This window comes from Nycticebus coucang, chromosome 14 (genome assembly GCF_027406575.1).
Source record: "Nycticebus coucang isolate mNycCou1 chromosome 14, mNycCou1.pri, whole genome shotgun sequence".
Taxonomy (NCBI): Eukaryota; Metazoa; Chordata; class Mammalia; order Primates; family Lorisidae; genus Nycticebus; species Nycticebus coucang.
The window spans coordinates 54870485-54893267 of NC_069793.1; the positions used below are offsets into that span (position 1 = coordinate 54870485).

Genomic DNA, 22783 nt, shown 5'->3' on the forward strand with positions numbered 1-22783 from the left:
AAAAGGGACACAATCAAGCTAAAAAGCTTTCGCACAACCAAGGGTACAACTAAAACGGACAACCTTCAGAATGGGAGAAGATATTTGCCTGCAATGAATCTGACAAAGGGGTGATAGCTACTATCTACAGAGAACTCAAACTAATCAACAAGAAAAAGCAAAACAATCTCATTTGTAATTGGGCAGCAGACTTGAACAGAAACATCTCTGAAGAAAACAGACAAATGGCAAAAAAAAACACATGAAAAAATGCTCGTTGCCCCAATCATCAGAGAAATGCAAATCAAAACTACTCTAAGATATCAGCCACTCTCAGTGAGAATAGCCCACATCACAAAATCCCAAAGCTGAAATGCTGGCATGGATGTGGAGAGAAGGGAACACTCTTACACTGCTGGTGGGATTACAAACTGACACAACGTCTATGGAAAGAAATATGGAGGGTCCTCAATGACATAAAAGTAGACCTTCTATTTGACCCCACAATCCCATTTAAAAAATCATTTTACTATAAGGAGATTTGCACTAGAATGCTGACTGCAGTGCAAGTCACAACTGCCAAGATGTAGAATCAACCCAAGTGCCCATTGGTCCATGAATGGATTAATAAACTATGGTATCAGTATACCACTGAGAACTATTCAGCCATAAAAAGATGGAGACTTTACATCTTTTATATTTACCTGAATGGAGTTGAAGAACATTCTTCTTAATAAAGTATCACAAGAATGGAAAAGCATTCAATACCGATATATTCAATACCAATGTAAAACCAATAGACAACTACACACCCGCACGAGAGAAAAACACAGGTATATTCAAGTAGGAGAAGAGGGAAGGAGGGGAAATACAAAAGGAAGGAGGGTGGGAGATGGGTAAGTTCTCACCTAATGTGCACAATTTAAGGGTATACAGCATATCTTCTGGGTGAAAGGCTCATCTACAACTTGAACTTTAGGTTAGAAATGCAAATGATTTAATCTCATCATTTATACCCTCACATTAATCTGAAATTTAAAAAAAGAGGTAAAAAAAAAAAAATGTTACGGTTAGGCCAGGGGAGATTGCTCATGCCTATAATCCCAGCACTTTGGGAGGCCAAGCAGGGAAGATCACTTGATGCCAGGAGTTTGAGACCAGCCTGACCAAAATTGAGACACTGTCTCTTAAAAATAATAGAAAAAGAATGTCACATATAGCTTAACCCTGAAGGAACAGCAACATCTGTCCAACTCACTTGGTACATAGAATATACTTACCTGTCAAACATATTTTTTCATGTGTATACATTATCTTCCTAAATAAACAATTAATCCTTATACACAGAAGAAGCTGAAAATGTTAGTAAATATGAACCACAGCAGATTCCTCATCTTTACCTATGGTCAAAGAAGATAGCTTCTTTGGGGGAAAAACTATTCAAATGAAATTCTAAGAAACAGCCCTGCCATTCATTCACTAGTTCATCATTCAACATGGTCTCAGCATCTACTATAAGCCAAGTACTATGCTATAAATTAAAGATATAAAGATGAAGAACTTGGCCTGTGCCAAGAATATTTACTGTTTATTAGGAAAAACAGATATGCAAGTAGACAAATTTTAATATAACAGTATATAATTAATAGAATTTTTCATTTAACAAAATTTAGATAGTAACTATTATTTGCCAGGAACAGTGCAAAAATAGTCAACACAATACTAGCCTATGTCTCCAAGAAAAGTAAAGACAATTACAATAGAATGTGACAAGAACTATTAATATAAAGGAGATAAACAGAGGGTTCTGCAGGAACACCCAGGACCCAACCCAATCTTGAAATCTGGGGAAAGATTTGCAGAAAGAGTGATGTGACAACAGAGCTGAGTCCTAAAGGATGATCAAGAGTAAACAGATCAAGAATGGGGGGCAGCACCTGTGGCTCAAAGGGATAGAGCGCAGGTCCCATATGCTGGAGGTTCAAACCCAGCCCAAAAAAAAAAGAATGGGACAAAGAGTGTTCCAGGTAGAACAGAATGTGAGGAGCCCAGAGGTATAGATAACCATGGTCAGTTTGGAAGACAAGCAGGAAGTTAAATGTGAATGGGCAACTTGCAGCTGGAGGGGTAGTACGAGGCAAGGTTCTTTGTAAGTGCAAGTAACAAAAATTTCCTCGGGTTCCTTTAGACTAGCAGTTCTCAACCTGTGGGTCACAACCCACAGAATTGTATTAAAGGGCTGCGGCATTAGGAAGGTTGAGAACCATGCTTTAGGCAGAAAAGAAATTTATTGGAAAAACAATGAGTAACCTCACAGATCCAAGGCAAGGGCTGGAAACCCTAGGCTCTAAAACAAGGCTGGTATCAACAAAAGGTAGACAGCCAGAAATGCAGCTAAAAACACGCAAAAAAAAGAGTCTGGTGGAGACACCACAGCCAGCGTAAAACAAAGGCATCACCACTATTCCCACTGCTACCGCCACCCTGTCACTCACTCAGACGCAAAGTCCAATTGTCACGTTCCTGTGCTCTAGTTGCCAAGGAACAGGGAAAAGGAATATCTGAACTTCTCAGTTTCTGAGGTGGGAGATAGGTCCTATTCTCCATCAAGATCCTGTGGAATTTCCCAAATACAGGGGGAAAGTTCAGATGTTAGATAAACTGCCCACACGAAAAGGGCAAATGTCCGATCTTTCCCTAGATTTCAAGATTGGGTTGGGTCCTCGGTGTTCCCACAGAATCCTCTGTTTATCTCCATTATATTAATAGTTCTTGTCACTGCATGAGACACAGTGAAAAATAAGGCCAGAGAGGTAAGAAAAGGAAAGAATGTGAAGAGTCTTTTCATTCAGGTTAGGAGCTGGGACTTCATCTGTATTGAAAGAGTTGAAGGAAGGGGCGGCGCCTGTGGCTCAGTGAGTAGGGCGCGGGCCCCATATGCTGAGGGTGGCAGGTTCAAACCCAGCCCCGGCCAAACTGCAACAAAAAAATAGTCGGGCGTTGTGGCGGGCGCCTGTAGTCCCAGCTGCTAGTGAGGCTGTGGCAAGAGAATCGTGTAAGCCCAAGAGTTAGAGGTTGCTGTGAGCCGTGTGACGCCACGGCACTCTACACAAGGGTGGTACAGTGAGACTCTGTCTCTACAAAAAAAAAAACAACAACAACAAAAAAAAAAACGAGAGTTGAAGGGAGAAACAGACATGATCTTCACCATATCCTGGCTGGGGGCAGTGGCTCACACCTGTAATACTAGCACTTTCCGAGCCCAGCTGGGAAAATCACTTGGAGTTAAGAGTTCAAGACCAACCTGAGCAACATAGACCCCACCTCGGCTCGGCACCTGTAGCTCAGCGGCTAGGGCACCAGCCACATACACCAGAGCTGGCGGATTCGAATCCGGCCCGGGCCTGCCAAACAATGACAACTACAACCAAAAAATAAAAATAACTGGGCTTGTGGCAGGCGCCTGTAATCCCAGCTACTTGGGAGGCTGAGCAAGAGAATCACTTAAGCCCAAGAGTTTGAGGTTGCTATGAGCTGTAACGCCACAGCACTCTACTCAGGACAACAAAGTGAGACTTTGTATCAAAAAGAAAGAAAGAAAGACCCCATCTCTACAAAAAATAGAAAAATTAACCAAATATGGTGGTGCACACCTGTAGTCCCAGCTACTTGGGAGGCTAAACAGGAATTTGAGGTTGCTTTGAGCTATGATCATACTACTGTCCTCATGCCTAGGCAACAAAGCAAGAAGGAAAAAATACACATATACTGTGGAGCAATACAGATGTTCTGGAGGAGACAGGAGTAAGCAACTGGACAAGAAGAGCAAAGAATTTCTTTGGGGGAAGATGTGAACAAAGTGTTGTATGTACTATAAGGAAGAAATCACTAGCTGGGCTACAGGGAGCTATTTCACGTGATCTCTAACTAGAATTTGTGGTTTCAGTCTCCATGACGAAGGCATCCGTTTTGCTCTGCCTTCAGCACCTTGACTCCATCTGACACCATTCCCCATACCCCCCTTAAACAGCTGATCCCATGGAGGGAAAACAGCAGCAGCAATTGTTGCCACTTTGCTTTCTTTTTTTTTTTTTTGGCCTTACCACTGTTTATTGAAGACTTACTACATGCTAGCCCTTTTATGTGTGTTTTCTCGCATTTTTATTAGTCCTGTAAGGTTAATGATCATCTCTCTTTTTTTTTTTGAGACACAGTCTCACTTTGTTGCCCTCAGTAGTGTGCCATGCCATCACAGCTCACAGCAACCTCAAACTCTTGGGCTCAGGCAATTCTCAGCTATTTTGGAGACGAGGTCTCACTCTGACTCAGGATGGTCTCAAACCTGTGAGCTCAGGTAATCCACCCGCCTTGGCCTTCCAGAGTGCTAGGATTACAGGCCCAGCCCCCACGCCTGGCCCGATCATCTCTGAAGAATTGAGTACAGCTGACCCTTGAGCAACACAGGTTTGAACTGCGCAGGCTCACTTAAATGTGGGTTTTCTTCCACCTGTGCCAAGACCAGCGCATGCTCTTTCTCCTCCTCTGCCTACTCAACATGAAGACACTGACGATGATCCACCACTTAATGAACAGTAAATAAATGTTCTCTTATGATTTTCTTAATAACATTTTCTTTTCCCTAGCTCACTTTATTATAAGAACACAGTCTATTATAATACATATGACATATAAAATACAATAAACAGTGCTAATCAACAATTTATAGTAGTGGTAAGGATTCTAGTCAATAGTAGGGTAACAGTTTTAGGGAGTCAAAGGTTGTATGTGGATTCCTCACAGTACAAGGGGTTGGAACCCCTAACTCTCACGTTGTTCAATGAGCAATTGTACTTTTACCAAGTTCACATGCCTAGTAAATATCAAAACCAGAGTTTAAAGCTCAAATGTCACTCTTTCTACCATGCCAAACTGCTTGCAGAATGCAGTGGATGGAGACCACCAGTGCAATGGAGGATATCCATGCAGAAGTCGTTTCCAATCCCACCACCACCAACTCTATATACCCGCACCCAAAACAAAGTGGAAGATACACCACACAGGGGAAATAACATGTTCATGAAAGCATACAGCCTTGCTCTAAGGAACAAGAAGTGATTCTCTGTGGATTTTGTGGTGAATTACAGAGTTCCTGAGAGGGAATGACTAGATACATGGCTGGAAAAGCAAACACAGACCAATCACAAGGGGCTTTACAATTTTAAGAATTAGCCTATAAAAAAAATCACCAGTTAAAAGGTCTTAGAACAGAAGAAAGAATTTCAACAACTCAGTAACAAAAACACAAATGTCTTGACTTGAAAATGGGCAAAGGATTCAAATAGACAAGTCTCCAAATGGCTGACAAGCATTTGAAAAGATGCTCAACATTATCGTTAGGGAAATGCAAATCAAAACACAATGAGATTATCACCTCAGACCTGCTAAAACACTATCAAAAAAAAAGACATAACAAATGTTGGGGGCGGTGCCTGTGGCTCAGTCGGTGGGGCGCCGGCCCCATATACCGAGGGTGGCGGGTTCAAGCCCAGCCCCGGCCAAATTGCAGCCAAAAAATAGCTGGGCGTTGTGGCGGGCGCCTGTGGTCCCAGCTACTCGGGAGGCTGAGGCAAGAGAATCGCTTAAGCCCAGAAGTTGGAGGTTGCTGTGAGCTGTGTGAAGCTACGGCACTCTATTGAGGGCCATAAGGTGAGACTCTGTCTCTACAAAAAAAAAAAACAAATGTTGGTGAGAATATGTAGAAATTGGAACTCTTGTGTACTGTTGGCGGTATTGTATTGCAGCTGCTATGGAAAACTATATGGAGGGTTCTCAAAAAACTGTAAGCAGGCAGCGCCTGAAGCTCAGTGGGTAGGGTGCCATCTACATACACCAAGGCTGCTGGGTTTGAACCTTGCCTGGGCCAGCTAAAAACAATGACAATTGCATCAAAAAAATAGCCAGGCTTTGTGGTAGGCACCTGTAGTCCCAGCTACTTGGGAGGCTAAGGCAAGAGAATTGCTTAAGCCCAAGAGTTTGAGGTTGCTATGAGCTGTGACGCTACGACACTCTACCCAGGGCAACAGCTTGCAACTTAAGAGTCTGTCACACACACAAAAAAACTAACCTATAAGCAGAACTACCATATGATACAGCAATCCCGCTTCTTTTTTTTTTTTTTTTTTGAGTCAGAGTCTCACTTTATTGCCCTCAGTAGAGTGCCATGGCATCACAACTCACAGCAACCTCTAACTCCTGGGCTCAAGCAATTCTCCTGCCTCCGCCTCCCAAGTAGCTGGGACTACAAGGGCCCGCCACAACACCCAGCTATTTTTCTTTTTTTTGGTTGTAGTTGTCATTGTTGTTTGGCAGGCCGAGGCTGGATTTGAACTCACCAACTCAGGCTTGAGCCACAGACGCTGAGCCGCAATCCCACTTCTTGATATAAAGGTAGTTCCTGGGTTACAAACCCTCGACTTACATACAACTCACTTATGAATGGAGGCTATTACAGTAAATCCCCAAGTTACAAATATCTGACTGACATAAGGAGGCTATTACAGGTAATAGGTAAATGTACCTGTTCTAACTTATATACAAATTCAACTTAAGAACAAACCTATCTCATTTGTAACCCAGGGACTGCCTGTACATATGAAAGAACTAAAAATAGGATCTTGGCTCAGTTTAGCACAGTGGTTATGGTGCCAGCCACATACACCGAAGTTGGTGGATTGAAATCCAGCCCAGGCCAGCTTACCTTACCAACAATGAAAAAAATAGCTGGGCATTGTGTGGTGGGTGTGCCAGTAGTCCCAGCTACGTGGGAGGCTGAGGCAGAAGAATCACTTGAGCCCAAGAGTTTGAGGTTGCTGTGAGCTGTGATGCCATAGCACTCTACCAAGGGTGACATACTAAAACTCTCTCTCAAAAAAAATAAAAAATAAAAATAGGATCTTGATGATATATCTGCACACTCAAGTTTGCTGCAGCATTATTCACAATAGCCAGGATGTAGAAGCAACCCAAATGTCTATCGAAAGATGAATACATAAAGAATACATGATACATACACATAATGAAATATTATACAGCCTTAAAAGAGAAGGAAATCTCATCATATGCGATAAGAGATGAACCTTGAGGACATTATACTCAGTGAAACAGTGAAATAAGCAAATCACAAAAAGGCAAATACTGCATGATTGCACTTACAATATGACATATCTAAAGAACTCAAACTCACTTAAAGTAGGTAGTAGAATGGTAGTTGCCAGAAGCCAGGGTGAGAGGGAAAAGGCATTGCTCCAAAAGTGTAGAGTTTGAGTGGCACGAGATAAAAAAGTTCCAAAGATCTGTTACATAACAATGTACATATGTATGATTAAAAACACTATACTGTGTTTTTACTGTGCCCTTAAAAGTTGTATAAGGATAAATCTATGTTACACATTTTTTACCACTATTTTAGGTATAAAATCCATTAGTTTTCAATATCAAATAGTACACAAAGCATTAGTATTCAAGTGCTTTCACACAAGCTATCATGCCAAAACAAAGTAAAGAAATTCAATCTTGGATTTTCAGAATTTCACATACCAACACTAGGACACAATAGTGTTCAAGGTAAGAACAAAAAGAAATACCGCAGAATTTCTGTGAAGTTGACCACCCAAGGGAATGTAACAAACTGGTCAACCTATGGAAGTGGTCAACATAAGGAACGAGCCGATATACACATGTGGTGCATGTCCCGTCTACAAAAACAAGGTCAACTTGAGGAGATGGTCAGTGTTGGGAGGTGGCCAACTTCCGCCAGGTATGTGAAAGAATCCTGCTAAATAAAAAAATGCGACAAACTATTTGATTATTATTAAATTATACGATGTACTGACCATATACAGAGCTACAAAAGGAAAAAACAGCATGAGTTATTTATGTGCTACTGTAAAACAATCTGCAACACATAACGTGAAGAAAATAAAAGAATGTCCAGTGAAAAAAGCAAGTCACAAAAGACTACATAGAACATAATCTCATTTTCATGTCTTCAGCGCAAAAATTAACTGTACATTAAGATATGCATATATGATGAAATTGTTTTCTAATGTGGGAGGAAAATACACAAAAAATTTAGGATGGTGGTTTCCTCTTGGGACAAGGCAGAAATGAGAAAAGGGATGAGCACAGGAGTAGATGCAAACGGCATTCATGATGTTCTTCCTGAGATTAGTGGTAGGCTCAGAGATGTTCCTTTTACTATTATACTGTATAATTTTCATATATCCTGCATATATACTTTTATATGCATCAGATTTGAAAAATAATGTAAAATATAAAGTGGGGTGGGAACAAAGCTATTGATCAGAGTATATGTAGAATGCAACCATTTGTGTAGGAAGGGGGAAAGAATAGATCATGCTTGCTGCTTGTAATAAAGTATAGCAATGTCTATATCAAAATGTCTTTGAGGCTTGGTCCCCACGGCACAGTGGTTTCAGCGCCAGCCACAAGCACAGAGGCTGATGGGTTCGAGCCCAGCCTGGGCCAGCTAAGCAACAATGACAACTGCAACAAGAAAATAGCCGGGCATTGTGGCAGGCGCCTATGGTCCCAGCTACTTGTGAGGCTAAGGCAAGAGAATCGCTTAAGCCCAAGAGTTGGAGATTGCTGTGAGCTATGACGCCACAGCATTCTATTGAGGGCAACATAGTGAGACTTTGTCTCAAATAAAAGTATTTGAGCTGAAGACAGCTCAAGACTCTATTCTAGATCTTGTCTATTACTATATACCTGAGAATTTGCAAATATTTACTACCTATTTACTAAAGGCCAGACAGTATACTTAATATAGGAGGGGACGGTCCCACATCAAAAAAGGCACATGTAGTCCCTACATTAACGAGTTTCTTACCACCAGGACTCTGGTGCAATGAGGAAGATAAACTGACAGTTACATGCAAATGCCATAAAATGGGAGTTCAGGATGCCCTGGAATCTAATCCACGTGGTAGGGAGGGAGGCTCTGACGGGCAAATAAAAGTTATGCAGATGGAGACACAGCAGGGTCAGGCTCTATGTCGGCACTTTTCTGTCAGTGCTCTACCCAGGTGTAGAATGTACATGTCAACGGCTGACTGTTCAGTTGTTGTAGGAAGATGGAAAGTGCAAGGGACTGTTTCTTTCATCAATCTATCATTTACTCTTTGCCAATTTTTAAAAGGCTTAGAAATAACAGTTTTTCACATTCATCAGGATGGCTATAATAAAAAAAATAAGAAGACAAGTATCCATCCACCAATGAATGGGTAAGTAAAATGTGATATATCAATACACTGGAATATTATATAGCCACAAAAAATGAAGTACAGACACCTGCCGCGACCTTGGTAAACCTTGAAAGCATTATGTTAAATGAAAAAAGCCAGACACAAAAGGCTGCATACTATATAATCCCTTTAAGAATAAATGTTCAGAGCAGACAAACCCACAGAGACACAGAGGAGGTTAACGGTTGCCAGGGGACCTGAAAAGGAAGATTTGAGACCAACTGCTAATAGGCATGGGGTTTCTTTTCAGAATGACAGAATTAGGTAGGTACAATGGCTGCACAACACAGTGAATACACTAACAACCACTTTATCATATGCTTTAAGATGCTATATTTTACGCTATGCAAATTATACCCCAATGGAAAAAATGTTTTTATATAACATCTAAACAAGAGAAAAACTACAAGAGCTAAGAAAATGTAGAAAGGAAAAGGAATAGGCTCTTCTTACACAGCCACACATACATTTCTTTCTTTTATTTTTTTTTTCACACACACATTTCTATACTTGATCTTAGCCAAAAGGCCGAGAAGGGATCACACATACATTTCTAAACTCAAAACTCTTTCCTGGCTCGGTGCCTGTGGCTCAAGCGGCTAAGCCGCCAGCCACATACACCTGAGCTGGTGGGTTCAAATTCAGGCCAGGCCCACCAAACAACAATGACGGCTGCAACCAAAAAACAGCCAGGCATTGTGGCGGGCGCCTGTAGTCCCAGCTACTTGGGAGGCGGAGGCAGGAGAATCACTTGAGCCCAGGAGTTGGAGGTTGCTGTGAGCTGTGATGCCACAGCACTCTACCCAGGGTAACAGCTTGAGGCTCTGTCTCAAAAAAAAAAAAAACTCTTTCCTGATCCAGTTTTGCAACTACTATAACTCACGTAAAATCATGAACTCTTTTCTATTCATCTTTGCAACCCCTTTGCCTAGTGTGCAGTGTTCGTCTATTCATTCATTCATCCAAACAGTAGTGTGGGTTTACCAGGTGCCACTCACTGTACTAAGAGCTGGACAACAGTGAATCAGTCCTTGCCATCATAGAATTTATACTCTAGAGGAGGAACCAGATACTAAACAATATAACAACAACCCAACCATCTATATAATGAAAACTCGTCAATGCCATGAAGGAAAAGCACAGGATGCTGGGAGAACACGTTACAGGGGAGCTGGTTAGGAGGGTGGGGTGCTACCTAAAGAAGTCTCTCTGAGGAAGTGACAATCAAGCCAAGACCTAAGGAATGAAGAAGAATTGGTCACATTTTATGGGTGGAGCTGGCCTTACAGCAGAGGAAGCGGCATGTCTAAGGGCTCTGAGGCAGGAAGGGTCTTGGTAATTTGAGGAACAGAGAGAAGGCCCACATAGCTGCAGTGCAGGGAACAACCCAAATGTCCATTAGCTGATGAACTGAATATGTAAACAAGATACGGTATACCCTTAATGGAATATTATTCAGCCACAAAAAGAAATGAAGTATTATTATACACTACAAGAATAAAAACTTGAAAACATTATGCTAACTTAAAGAAGCCAGACGTAAAAAGCTGCATAATACATGATTGCATTAATGGGAAATGTCCAGAATAGGCAACTCCACAGAAACAGAAGGATTATTGCTTTCCTGGAGCTGGGGAGGGGTGAGGACTGCCAGTAGGTATGGGATTTGGGGGGGGTGGGGGGGTGGGGAGTGATGAATATATTCTAAACCTCGCTGTGGTAATGGTTACACACAATTACACATGTTACGTAGATTAATTGCATGACATGTGAATTATATATCAATATAAAGGTGTTTCTAAAATGTCATTTCTTTAAATTACATGACTCTCACCCTTATACTGATGGTCAGAGTGTTCAGCAGCACAAAGTTATCCATAGTTCTCATCATGAAACCCCTTTATTCACTCAGAGGTGTATAGTCCCCTATAACTTCACGAATATGAAAGTATAGTCCAACTTGGGCACTGTGCCAAATTAAAACTATATAGCTTTCAAACAAGGAAAGAAAAAATATTATGAGCTACAAGGCAACAAGAAAGAACCATCCAGAAGCATGGGTTTGAGTGTTTAAGAGCAGTACCACTTCCTATTAAATGATGGTTGTTAGGCACACATTTGAAGTGTTTTAAGTGCTGAAGGCATAGTCTTTTAACCAATGCAACATATGTGAAACCACACTTTATACATAAAGAATTGTAACTGACACATAAACAGCAAAAAAGTAAACGGGGGTGGAGAGGGGAGCTTAAATGTCAAAGGAGAAAAACAAAACACAGTGGCAGCTAATCTCTAGCAGAGATACATACTGAACTGAACTGTTTCTTTGTATTTTTCTTTTGTGTGGATATATGTTTCCAAAAAAACAAAAACAAAAAGGCTTCAGTTGGAAAGGAGTCCCCAATTAGAACTTGGCATGTTGCCAAGGGATCGTTGGTTTCAATCATATAGCCCATACCAATCCTTATAGGAACCATCAGGAACTGACCATGATTTGAACCAGCGGGCTTGATCAGCCATTAAATCTCGTGAAAGAACTAGACTGCCTCAGAGAGATGCTCAAACAGAACTAGTTTTTGATGTAGTTGATTAGCACTGAATAGTATAAAGGTAATAATATACCACTTTCTTCAATTATTCACTGTTGAACAATCCAGGTACAGGGTCTCTTTGTCATAAAAAAAAGCCCACAAAAGTTTTCCCAGATGTTTACAAAATTCCATTCTAGTACTAAAGAAGAATTTAACAAACAAAAAAAGTTAACACCCAGGTGGGGGAAAATAATTGGTAAAAGAACAACAGGTTAATTATTTGAAGTCTCAGGAAAGCTGAAAATCTGAAAATAAATTCTATCAATGTGAAGAGCAACAGGAATGATTATCTATAAAGAAGTAAATATACAAAGTATCTCAAGAATGGAAGAAAAGTATCTAATGTACTTAGCCCTACTATGAAACCAATTTGTAGCTTTCATATGAAAGCTATAACCCAATTATAGCCCAAGAATATGGGGAACAGGGAGAGGGTGGGGAGGGGGGAGGACGGGTGGAGGGAGGGTGATTGTGGGGACCATCTTAGGGTGCATCTTACAAGGGTACATGTGAAATTTACTAAATGTGTAATATAAATGTCATAACACAATAACTAAGAAAATGCCATGAAGGCTATGTTAACCAGTTCAATGAAAATATTTCAAATTGTATATAAAACCAGCACACTGTACCCCATGGTTGCATTAATGTACACAACTATGATTTAATAAATAAATAAATAAAAAGAAGTAAATATAGAAACCAAATGTAAAAATTACTTTTTGGAAAGTAAGTTTTCTATGTAAGTTATCTCTTGGTCCCAATCACTTTAGAATTCTCCCAGGCTAAGACAGAAAAACCCCTAAAACAACATGGGGGAGAAAAACTGACCAGAAAGAACACTAAGCAACACTACACACTAAGAGAAGAGAATCATCTAAAACACTTGAGGAAGAGCTAAAGAGAAATGGATGAAAGCTGAGCTAGTACGAGATGATCGGAATGGCTTGTAAGCAACTCTATCCCTGCCTTCACCAGTATTTCCTCCTACGTATCCAAATAACTGAAAAAAACATCATTCCAAAGGGAGTAATTAATCCCTCAAACAGTACAGTTAAAGAAACATGATGAAGAAGTTAAATGGCTCAGTTTTCAAAATCTATCAACCCCATGTTAGTAAGGCAACCTTAGGCTGTTTCCTCCTGAGTTAAATGGGGGTGATTCCAGTTGCCTTGTAGGATTAGCATGCGAATCAAATGAGACAGTATGTATACACAATAGCACAGCCTGCAAATGTTTAAGCATTATTTTATATTTTGTTTGCATAACTGATGACAATCTCTAAGCCTTATGTCAACATTCTTAAGTCACTATTGGCATTTTTGTTTTCCAACCAAGTTTCAAAACAAGGCACTAATCTTTGCTCAATATAAACCCACACCATGGAAACCTCGGCTGCTTTACTTGAATTGCAGGACTGGCAAAATTCCACTCCAGGTGGCTAAGCAATAATAAACAAGGGCTCACTGTTTCAACACATCCTCACTCTTTCCCTGAATAACTTTTCCTGCAAATTTAATAGCTCATTTTGGACTTTTTAAAATACTGTTATATTTTCTCCTGCAGTTAGAAACATTTTAAGTATCTAAATACTAAAATAAAGAACATTCTGAAATTTAAAATTCAAGAGGTTAAAGAATGTTCCACCAAGGAAAAAATGCAGCAGTAGGGCATAGCATCATCTTCATATTAAACATTAAACCTTGTTTCTCCATCTACTGGGCCAGGCCACACAAATTCTAGCACTGAAAAACAATTTCCGGATTTCTAAGAATTTGCCATAATATTCTATAATATTCTATTAACAGAATTTTTTTTTTCAGTCAGAATGTTGCCCTGTTACCCTCATTGAGTGCAGTGGTGTTATCATAGCTCAACGCAACCTCAAACTCCTAGGCTCACGAGATCCTCCTGCCTCAGCCTCCTGAGTAGCTGGGACTAAGCCCAGCTAACATTATCTATGTTTTTGTTTTTGTTTTTGTTTTGTAGAGATGGGGTCGCGCTCTTGCTCAGGCTTGGCTCAAACTCCTGAACTGAAGCAATTCTTCTATCCACCTCAGCCTCCCAGAATGTTAGGATTATAGGCGTGAGCCACCGCACCCGACCTAGTCACCAATTTTTAAAATTATTTAAATGTACCATCGGTTTAAATGATTTTCTTTTTTTATGCATTCAACACTTTTTGTATCAATTTTTAATTACCCAACTCTAGGGGAAAAGTGAGCATGGCAGCAAACACCAATGGGTTATATATATATATATTTTTTTTTTGCAGTTTTTGGCCAGGGCTGGGTTTGAACCCGCCACTTCCAGCATATGGGGCTGGCGCCCTACTCCGTTGAGCCGCAGGCGCCGCCCTCCAATGGGTTATATTTGGCTTTCAAATATACTTGATAGGTTTTCACAGCATCCTTACTTAGAACATACCCCGAAGGAAGTATCCAAGTGGTACCCTGAAAAGTCTACGTTGAAAAGTTTGCTGTATTATATCTGCACAACAAAGATAATTTATTGTGAATACTTTCGTATTCACATTTTACTCCATTACACCTATGATTAACTACTCCCAGTACATGTGGGAAGAGTTTTTTTTTTAAAGCACTCTGAGAGAGGATAGGTACAGAATGATATAAAGCAGGTGTCCTCAAACTTTTTAAACAGGGGGACAATTCACTGTCCCTCAAACCATTGGAGGGCCGGACTATAGTTTAAAAAAAAAAAACTATGAACAAATTCCTATGCACACTGCACATATCTTATTTTGAAGTAAAAAAACAAAACAGGGACAAATATAGTCACACCGCCTCATGTGGCCCGCGGGCCGCAATTTGAGGACCCCTGACATAAAGCATACCTCTTAGTTTCAAAGAATGAACCAAGTTGGAAAAATATCAAACCAAGTGAAAGAGCGGGAGAAACAAGAAATATCATCAGTCTCTCAAACTTTCTTCCTTTTCCTTTCTGGTTTATCTCTCTCTCTCTCTCTTTTTTTTTTTTTTTGCAGTTTTTGGCCAGGGCTGAATTTGAACCCACCACCTCCAGTATATGGGGCTGGCTCCCTACTCCTTTGAGCCACAGGTGCCACCCCTTTTTTTCTTTTTTTTTTTTTTTTGTAGAGACAGAGTCTCACTATACTGCCCTCGGGTAGAGTGCCCTGGCGTCACACGGCTCACAGCAACCTCTAACTCTTGGGCTTACGCGATTCTCTTGCCTCAGCCTCCCAAGCAGCTGGGACTACAGACGCCCGCCACAATGCCCGGCTATTTTTCGTTGCAGTTTGGCCGGGGCTGGATTTGAACCCGCCACCCTCGGCATATGGGGCTGGCGCCCTACTCACCGAGCCACAGGCGCCGCCCCCTTTTTTTTTCTTTAAGAGATGGGATCTCAGTCTGTCACCCAGGCTGGAGTGCAGTGGAACAATCATAGCTCACTGCAGCCTCAATCTCCTGGACTCAAGACATCCTCCCACCTCAACCTCCCAGACAGCTGGGACTACAGGCATACATCACCATGCCTGGCTAATTTATTTTTATTTGTATTTCTTTCAGAGGGTCTCACTATGTTGGCCAAGCTGGCCTTGAATTCCTGACCTGAAGCTGTCTTCCCACTTCAGCCTCCCAAAGTGCTGGGATTACAGGCACAAGCCTGATTTACCCCTTGATGCTTCACACCTCAACTCCTCAGTGAATTCAAGGGTCCCACTTACACACATCAAACAACGCTGTAATCCATAAAAGGTTAGAATTGTACCTTTTCCAAAATGAACTTGTTTAAATACGGCATGTAGCCCTGATTAGAGACAGGCCCTTCGTCGTCATCCCTGAAATGCTCTTCAAGGGCAACTGGGTCATGTGGAACCTTCAGCACGGTACACAGATTATGGGAAAGGACCTGCAGGGGGAAAAGAGAACAGGTTACAGGCTCCCACTGCCAGCACGCGACACTTTCACTGACTACGCACACCTCACTGGACCCCACTGCCAGCACGCGACACTTTCACTGACTACGCACACCTCACTGGACCCCACTGCCAGCACGCGACACTTTCACTGACTACGCACACCTCACTGGACCCCACTGCCAGCACGCGACACTTTCACTGACTACGCACACCTCACTGGACCCCACTGCCAGCACACGACACTTTCACTGACTACACACACCTCACTGGACTCTGCCTGGGGAGCAAACACAGGGTGAGGACGACTCAAATGCCAACCCCCACTTGTAACCCATTATTTTCTCTCATTCCCACCCCAGTTTTGGCTCACTTTAAACAAATCTTTATTATATCAGCCAGGTTCCATGCAAGATCTGTGCCCAAAATATTCTTGTGCTCTTTTATTAACTGGCCCACATTTGGAAGAAATGGAGGAAAGAGCAAAGAGAATTTGTTCAATATTAAAACTTTTTCCCCAAGTAGGGCAGAGTCAGCCAATTAGAAGAGCTATTTAGAGAAAGAACCTGGTACTGGGCAGCAGAAGCCAGGGGGGTTGGACAAGGAGGCTGACATGGGCAAATCACAACCTCATAGGGCTTCAGTCTTCTCATTGAGTCAATGGAAAGGGACAAATTAATATGCAAAATACCAAATACAAATTAGTAACCTCTAAGTGTTCAAGTCTGACTAAAATTCTATAACCATAGGCTAAGTTTCTGCATGAGTATAAAAAGAATGTAAGAGAAGGAAATCAAGGGCCCAGTTTAGAAATAGAAAAAAAACAAAATAGCAAAAATATCTCTGGAGTCACCAAAATCGTTGAAAATATTTTACAGAAAACTTGCATTCTGGGCGGCGCCTGTGGCTCAAGGAGTAGGGTGCCAGTCCCATATGCAGGAGGTGGCAGGTTCAAACCTAGCCCCGGCCAAAAACCAAAAAAAAAAAAAGAAAACTTGCATTCCATAACATGTATATAAAGGAGGCTATGGTCTTGCAGAACCCAAATGCACACTTCAACTTCCAGGCGGAGTAGCTGAATTAGCAGTTTGAGTTACCCTCAGTACTGGTCCTGCTTTACGTTAAACGAAATTTTAAAAATAAAGCTTAAGTCCTTTCCACTTCATTTGTGCATTCTTAACAGGTCAAATTACAATGCTAAGACAATACTTTCTAGCTGCATTAAAATATTCCCTATTTTCTTAGCCCCAAACATTTAATTACTTAAGGAACCATAGTCATCTCGATAAGTACTTGCATTAAACAAGTCCCTTTTTCTGCATGTAAGTATTTTAGAATTTTTTCAAGATTAAAAATGTTTATTGAAAATTTTGCATTTCTTTTTTCTAAATTTGTGTTGTTTCTCAAAGCTTCATTTATGTGGAGATCCTTTTCTACATGCTTTACTGGTTTTAAGGAAGTAAGTTAAGGAAGTAAATTCACAAATGGTTATAAATGCAGTAATGAAGACTTTTATCAGCCTCTACAAAGCAGGCTGTGTTTCTCAAGCACACCCTGTAATTGCCAGTAGAGCACATGAAAAGAGTACGGTGGGGCTTTTATTGAAGAATCCTGCATCACAGTCAGCAAAACACTAAATAGATATTTTCTTTATTTACTTAGTAAAACCTATATAGTAATTATCTAATCCAAAGAGGTTTTTGTGAAGATCAATTTCAAGAATGTAAAGTCCTATGGAATAATTACAGAAATGAAGATCATATTTCTCATATCGGCTCAGAAGTCATTCAAATTTTAAAATCATTTTGGACTTTACTCAAGTAGAAATTCCCAACCACTGGTTAAATTATGACGTAACCATAAAATGTGAAAAACCATGAGGAAGCACACTATGCGCTGACACGAAAAATCTCCAAGGCAAATTAACTGAAAAAAAAAAACAAGGTACTTAAGAATATGTACAATATGCCATCTTTCGTGTAAAAAAATAAAATAAAATATGCAATTTTAGAGGGATGCATAGGAAACTAATAACTATGAAGAGAAAACATGTTTGATGGGAGATGAGGGTAGACTTTTCATTGTATCTCCTCCATTTTTATTAAGTTTTGCAAAAAAATCTACCTATTCAAAAATGTACTACATACTTTAAAATTAAATATATATGTATACATAAACACACTAAGATCACTTAGATCAATCTATTTATCTCCATAGTCTGTCTTTCTCTTCTTTGTTCTATTTCTACTCCGCAGAGATGGGTATAGAAGGAAGACATATTCCACACTAGTGCACCACGGTGATGATGTGAGGGCAACAAAAGAGCTCAGAAAAGGAGACATAGTGAGTTCTACAGCGGTGTCACAGAGGAAGTGAAATATAACCTAGGGCCTAAAGAATAAATAAAGACAGCTTTAGGACAGAAATAGAAGCAACTGCTATAGAAGAATTTCCAGATTGGGGAACAACATGAGAAAAGTAGTTAATTAATGCAAAGTACTCAGGGAATAAAAAGAAAACACGATCTCTCCCACACCCACCCTATTCAGTCTCTGGGTTTCACAGATCCTCCAACTCAAGTCGAGCAGGGGCCAGGGCTGCCCTCTTGTCATCCATCTCACCTTACAAACAGTGAGTACCAACTCAAAGACATTACAGTTGTTTTTCTTGACTCAAGTTAGTGAGCAGAACTGAAACCAGCTCAGGTTTTGTAATCCTGGATCCAACACTCTCTAGCAATAAGGAACATTATATCTTCAGCTCTCTAAAGTTAACAACATTATTGTATGTCTAGGTGCTTAGTTTAACTCAGTGATCCCACAGAAGAAGATTTAGATGTGAACTCTATAGACTTCAGGCTTACACAATTAATCAGCATTCTTGTTAAATACAGAAATAGCCGAATTTAGCAATAATTTTCTAACCCCCATCACTTAGTTAAGCAGATCACGAGGAAGGCAGCACCTTGTACAGGTGGTAACAGGAGCCTGGGGGAGGAGACCTGAGCTGCAGCCCTGGAGCTGCTGCTCACTCTCTGGGCCTCAAGACCCTCGCTGTAAAAGGAGGAGTTGGATTTATCTCTAAAACCCTTAACTCAGTTCATGAATTCAGCAAAAGAACTACAATTTATATCACAAGTTCAGGTTTGTTTAAGCTTTTTTCATTGTTAGTAAGGTCTACAAAAGGGAAGTAATCCTCAAAGAAAATAACAATAAGAAATTAACGAAAAAGTATTTCTAAAAGAGGAAAAAAACACTGCGTGCTATCTTTAAAACTTTTTATCAGCTATTTTTTAAAAATCTATATAGTATCTCAAGTTTTTAAATAAAAAATAAAATGTACAAGAAACCAAATTTCTGATGGCCAGAATATAAACTAGTAAAAGGAAGCTCCATAAGCTTAGGTAGCAATTTATGCTTTTTCTGGTAGACTCACACCACCCATTGTTTTAGTCTCTCCATTGGAGGGGTAGATATTATTGCTATTTTACAAATGAAGAGTTTGAGCCAGGGACTAGTAGATATTCCCGAAACCACAGTTTAACGTGTAGTGAACTGGGATCAGTTCACCCAAGCCTCTCACTATGATGTTCTTTCCACAGTATGCCATGTTCCTGCTCTCTGGGGAAACAGCCCTGCCAACACAAAGATGACCTGTGGACATGCACACACATTGTTCCTAAGCTGCAGTGATGGACTGGGGTAGTACCACCCTATCTATTCTACCAGGCCCAATAAGATGACTGGCACCATCCAGCAGAGCCAAGTTAAATCCAGTGGTAAAGAACAACACGCATGTAGGAATCTGGGACCACTCTCCCACTGGGAATCCCCCTGTCCCAGCAAACACCTCTGGAGGAAAGTGTTCTACAAGGCACTAGCCCCCTCTCTCCACATGAGGAAGCTGAAAACAGATCAAGATGAAAGAAATCACAAAGAAAGAAGTTGTTGACTTGTAAAAGGCCTGCCTGGAACCATTCTAATCAAGGGTGTGTTTGCAAGCTTCATGAAAAAGCTGAATCGTATCCCACTTCAAATGCCTGCCTGCTCTCCAAAGGCCATTCTTTTTAGCACCCACATGATTGCGAAGCAGCTTTGCTCTCATTTCCCTGATTTGAAGAATAAACTATTGTTAACCAGAATATAAGATCCATATCCATGCCAGAAACTCATCTTTCAAGTTCCCTCAGAGCTGAGGGCTTTGCCTCTGCAGGGCCCCTGCTAACAAAGATGACTAATTAACTGCGTGAGCCCTGCTCTTGTGGTCTGTTCCTGCTCAGTGGTTTGCCATTGACCCTTTTTAAGCACTTTGTTCCAGCCATGGAGTATGTAACATTCATCCTCCCAGTTAAAACATGTCCCCCAGTCACACAGCGTTTCCCTTTACAGATGTGTGTAATATGCAAGATTCAACACTGAAAAAAGGCGGTATGGGACTTGTATTTCAAAAGACTTACCTGGATCAACACAACTATAGAGTTATAATTCATAATAGGTAATCTTTTTTTAAAACATGAAAATTTCTGTCAGGTTTATAAAATTTTAAGCTAATGGCAAATGACCAGAAAATTCTTCCTAACAATGAACCAGAATGACCAATTTCCTACCACTACTATGCCCTGCCTTAAGAGCATTGTCTACTAAAAGTCTAGCCCATTACCACATGGAATCATTTTCCCCTTCCTGACAATATCCTTTCATTCTGCTGGCCACTGCTTAAGTCTTGCTTGCTTTCTCTTAAATTATCTTTCTTCCCCACCGCCCTGCTTTTTTTTTTTTTTTTTTTTTTTTTTTTGAGACAGTCTCACTCAAGGCTAGAGTACAGTGGCAGCAACCTGACTCACAGTAACCTCATGTTCCTGGGCTCAAGCAATCCTCCTGCCTCAGCCTCCCAAGTAGCAGCCACAAGGCCCAGCTAATATTCTATTTTTAGTATAGATGGGGTCTCACCCTTGCTCAGGCTGGTCTCAAACTTCTGAGCTCGAGATCTGGCCTGCGTTGGCCTCCCAGAGAGCTAGGATTAGAAGCATGAGCCGTCATGCCCAACATAAATTATCTTTCTTCTTCAACCCTCAAAAATCTGTAAGTCATCATTGATAACACCCTTTCTCAATCCCTGAGTATAATCAATTATCATCCTAGGCTCTTTTATCAAATTAATCTTCAAATACTGTTTGTATCATATTGTCCTCCAGCCTCAAAATCATCAAAAGCCAGCCAGGTCTCAGTAGTACATACCTGTAATCCCAGCTAACCAGGAGGCTAATGCGGGAGGATCCCTTGAGGCCAGGAGTTCAAGGCTGCAGTGCACAATGATCATGCCTGAGAATACGCACTACACTCCAGCAGCCTGGGCAACACAGAGAGACCCTATAATAATCTTAGGGAAAAAAAAGAAATCCACAACACCCGTAGCTCAGTGGGTAGAGCACTGGCCACATACACCGAGGCTGGCAGGTTTGAACCCAGCCCAGGCCTGCTAAAACAACAATGACAACTGCAACAACAACAACAACAAAATAGCTGGGCATTGTGGCAGGGTCCTGTAGTCCCAGCTACTTGGGAGGCTGAGGCAAGAGAATCACTTAAGCCCAAGATTTGGAGGTTGCTGTGAGATGTGACACCATGGCACTCTACCAAGGGCTACATAGTGAGACTCTGTCTCAAAAAAAAAATAGAAAGAAAGGGAAAAAAAAGAAATCATCAAAAGCTTACGGAAGAGCTGGGTGTGGTGGCTCAAGCCTGTAATCCTAGCACTCTGGGAGGCTGAGGTGGGTGGATTGCTTGAGCTCACCAGTTTGAGACCAGCCTGAGCAAGAGCAAGACCCCATCTCTACTAAAAATAGAAAAACTGAAGCAAGAGAATTGCTTGAGCTCAGGAGTTTGAGGTTGCTGTGAGCTATGATGCCACAGCACTCTGTCCAGGGCAACAGCTTAAGACTCTGTCTCAAAAAAAAAAAAAAAAAAAAACTTACAGAGTAAAAGCCAAAAAGTATCTGAACTCCACAGTTAAAGTCACTCCACAGCCAGCTCACTTTACTTTGTTAGCCTAATTTCTTCCTTCCCCTCCACACCAGCTGTACAAATCCAGCCAAACAAGCATACTCACGGTCCCCTAAACCAACCCCATACCACATCCCCTTCTTCCTCTAGGCCTCCACCTCCATTTCTACCAAACATAATAAATGCCATGGCTTTCTGAAGCCTTCATCACTAAGACGATCTTTGCCCATTCTGTGTTTCCCAAGCAGTCTGTATGTACCTTTTGTGTTACATTACCTCACATGATTTTCCTCTTCCATAACAGTGTAAATTTATGAAAGAAAAGTGCACGTCTTACCCATTACTGCATAGCACCAAGAGTGCTGCCCAGCATCCCAAAGACTTTCAATAGATACTGAATGAACTCTTTCTAAAAATCTCTTTTAATGGTAAAACCATAATACTTTAATAACAACAACAACCATCTTAGGAAATATCCTATTCCTACCTCTTTATTTCACATATAAAGAGAATGGGACCCAAGACTTGGCCTAAGTAACACAATAGCAACAAAGCAGGGACAGGAACCCAAGTCATCACAAGGTCCCACAGAGATGCCGCCTGCTAGAAACATTCCCCTTCTGCCTAGGCATATCTTTCAACACTAGATCATTCTTCGTCAATTCTAGGAAATGTTTCCTGACCTCCCCTGTCTGATGAACACTATTCAGAGTTTAACTGTATTCTGTTTCACATACTAATGTTATCTCAAATACCTAACTATGGCACAATGAGAACAGAAACTCTTGCCTAACATTTTTCTTCTGCATTCTGCAGAATGACTAGCATAGGGCCAAGGGAGGACTTAATAAGAGCAGAACACTTACAGACAGGTTAAGGCAGGATACCCAACTCAAAGCCATCTGAGTGATTGTCCACAGAATATATGCCACCAAACTACAGCATATGCCACTGGATTACATTCTAACTAAACCACCTTTATTAATT

At 40.9% G+C, this 22783-nt stretch overlaps 1 protein-coding gene across 1 annotated transcript in view; it reads right to left on the bottom strand.

Moving 5' to 3' along the window:
- SWAP70 (switching B cell complex subunit SWAP70) overlaps window positions 1-22783 on the bottom strand; it is an 87307-nt gene that overhangs the window by 44236 nt on the left and 20288 nt on the right. Inside the window, exon 2 of the mRNA XM_053560084.1 lies at window positions 15647-15787. Coding sequence (XP_053416059.1) covers window positions 15647-15787 — 141 coding nt within the window. The remainder of the gene's footprint in view (window positions 1-15646; window positions 15788-22783) is intronic.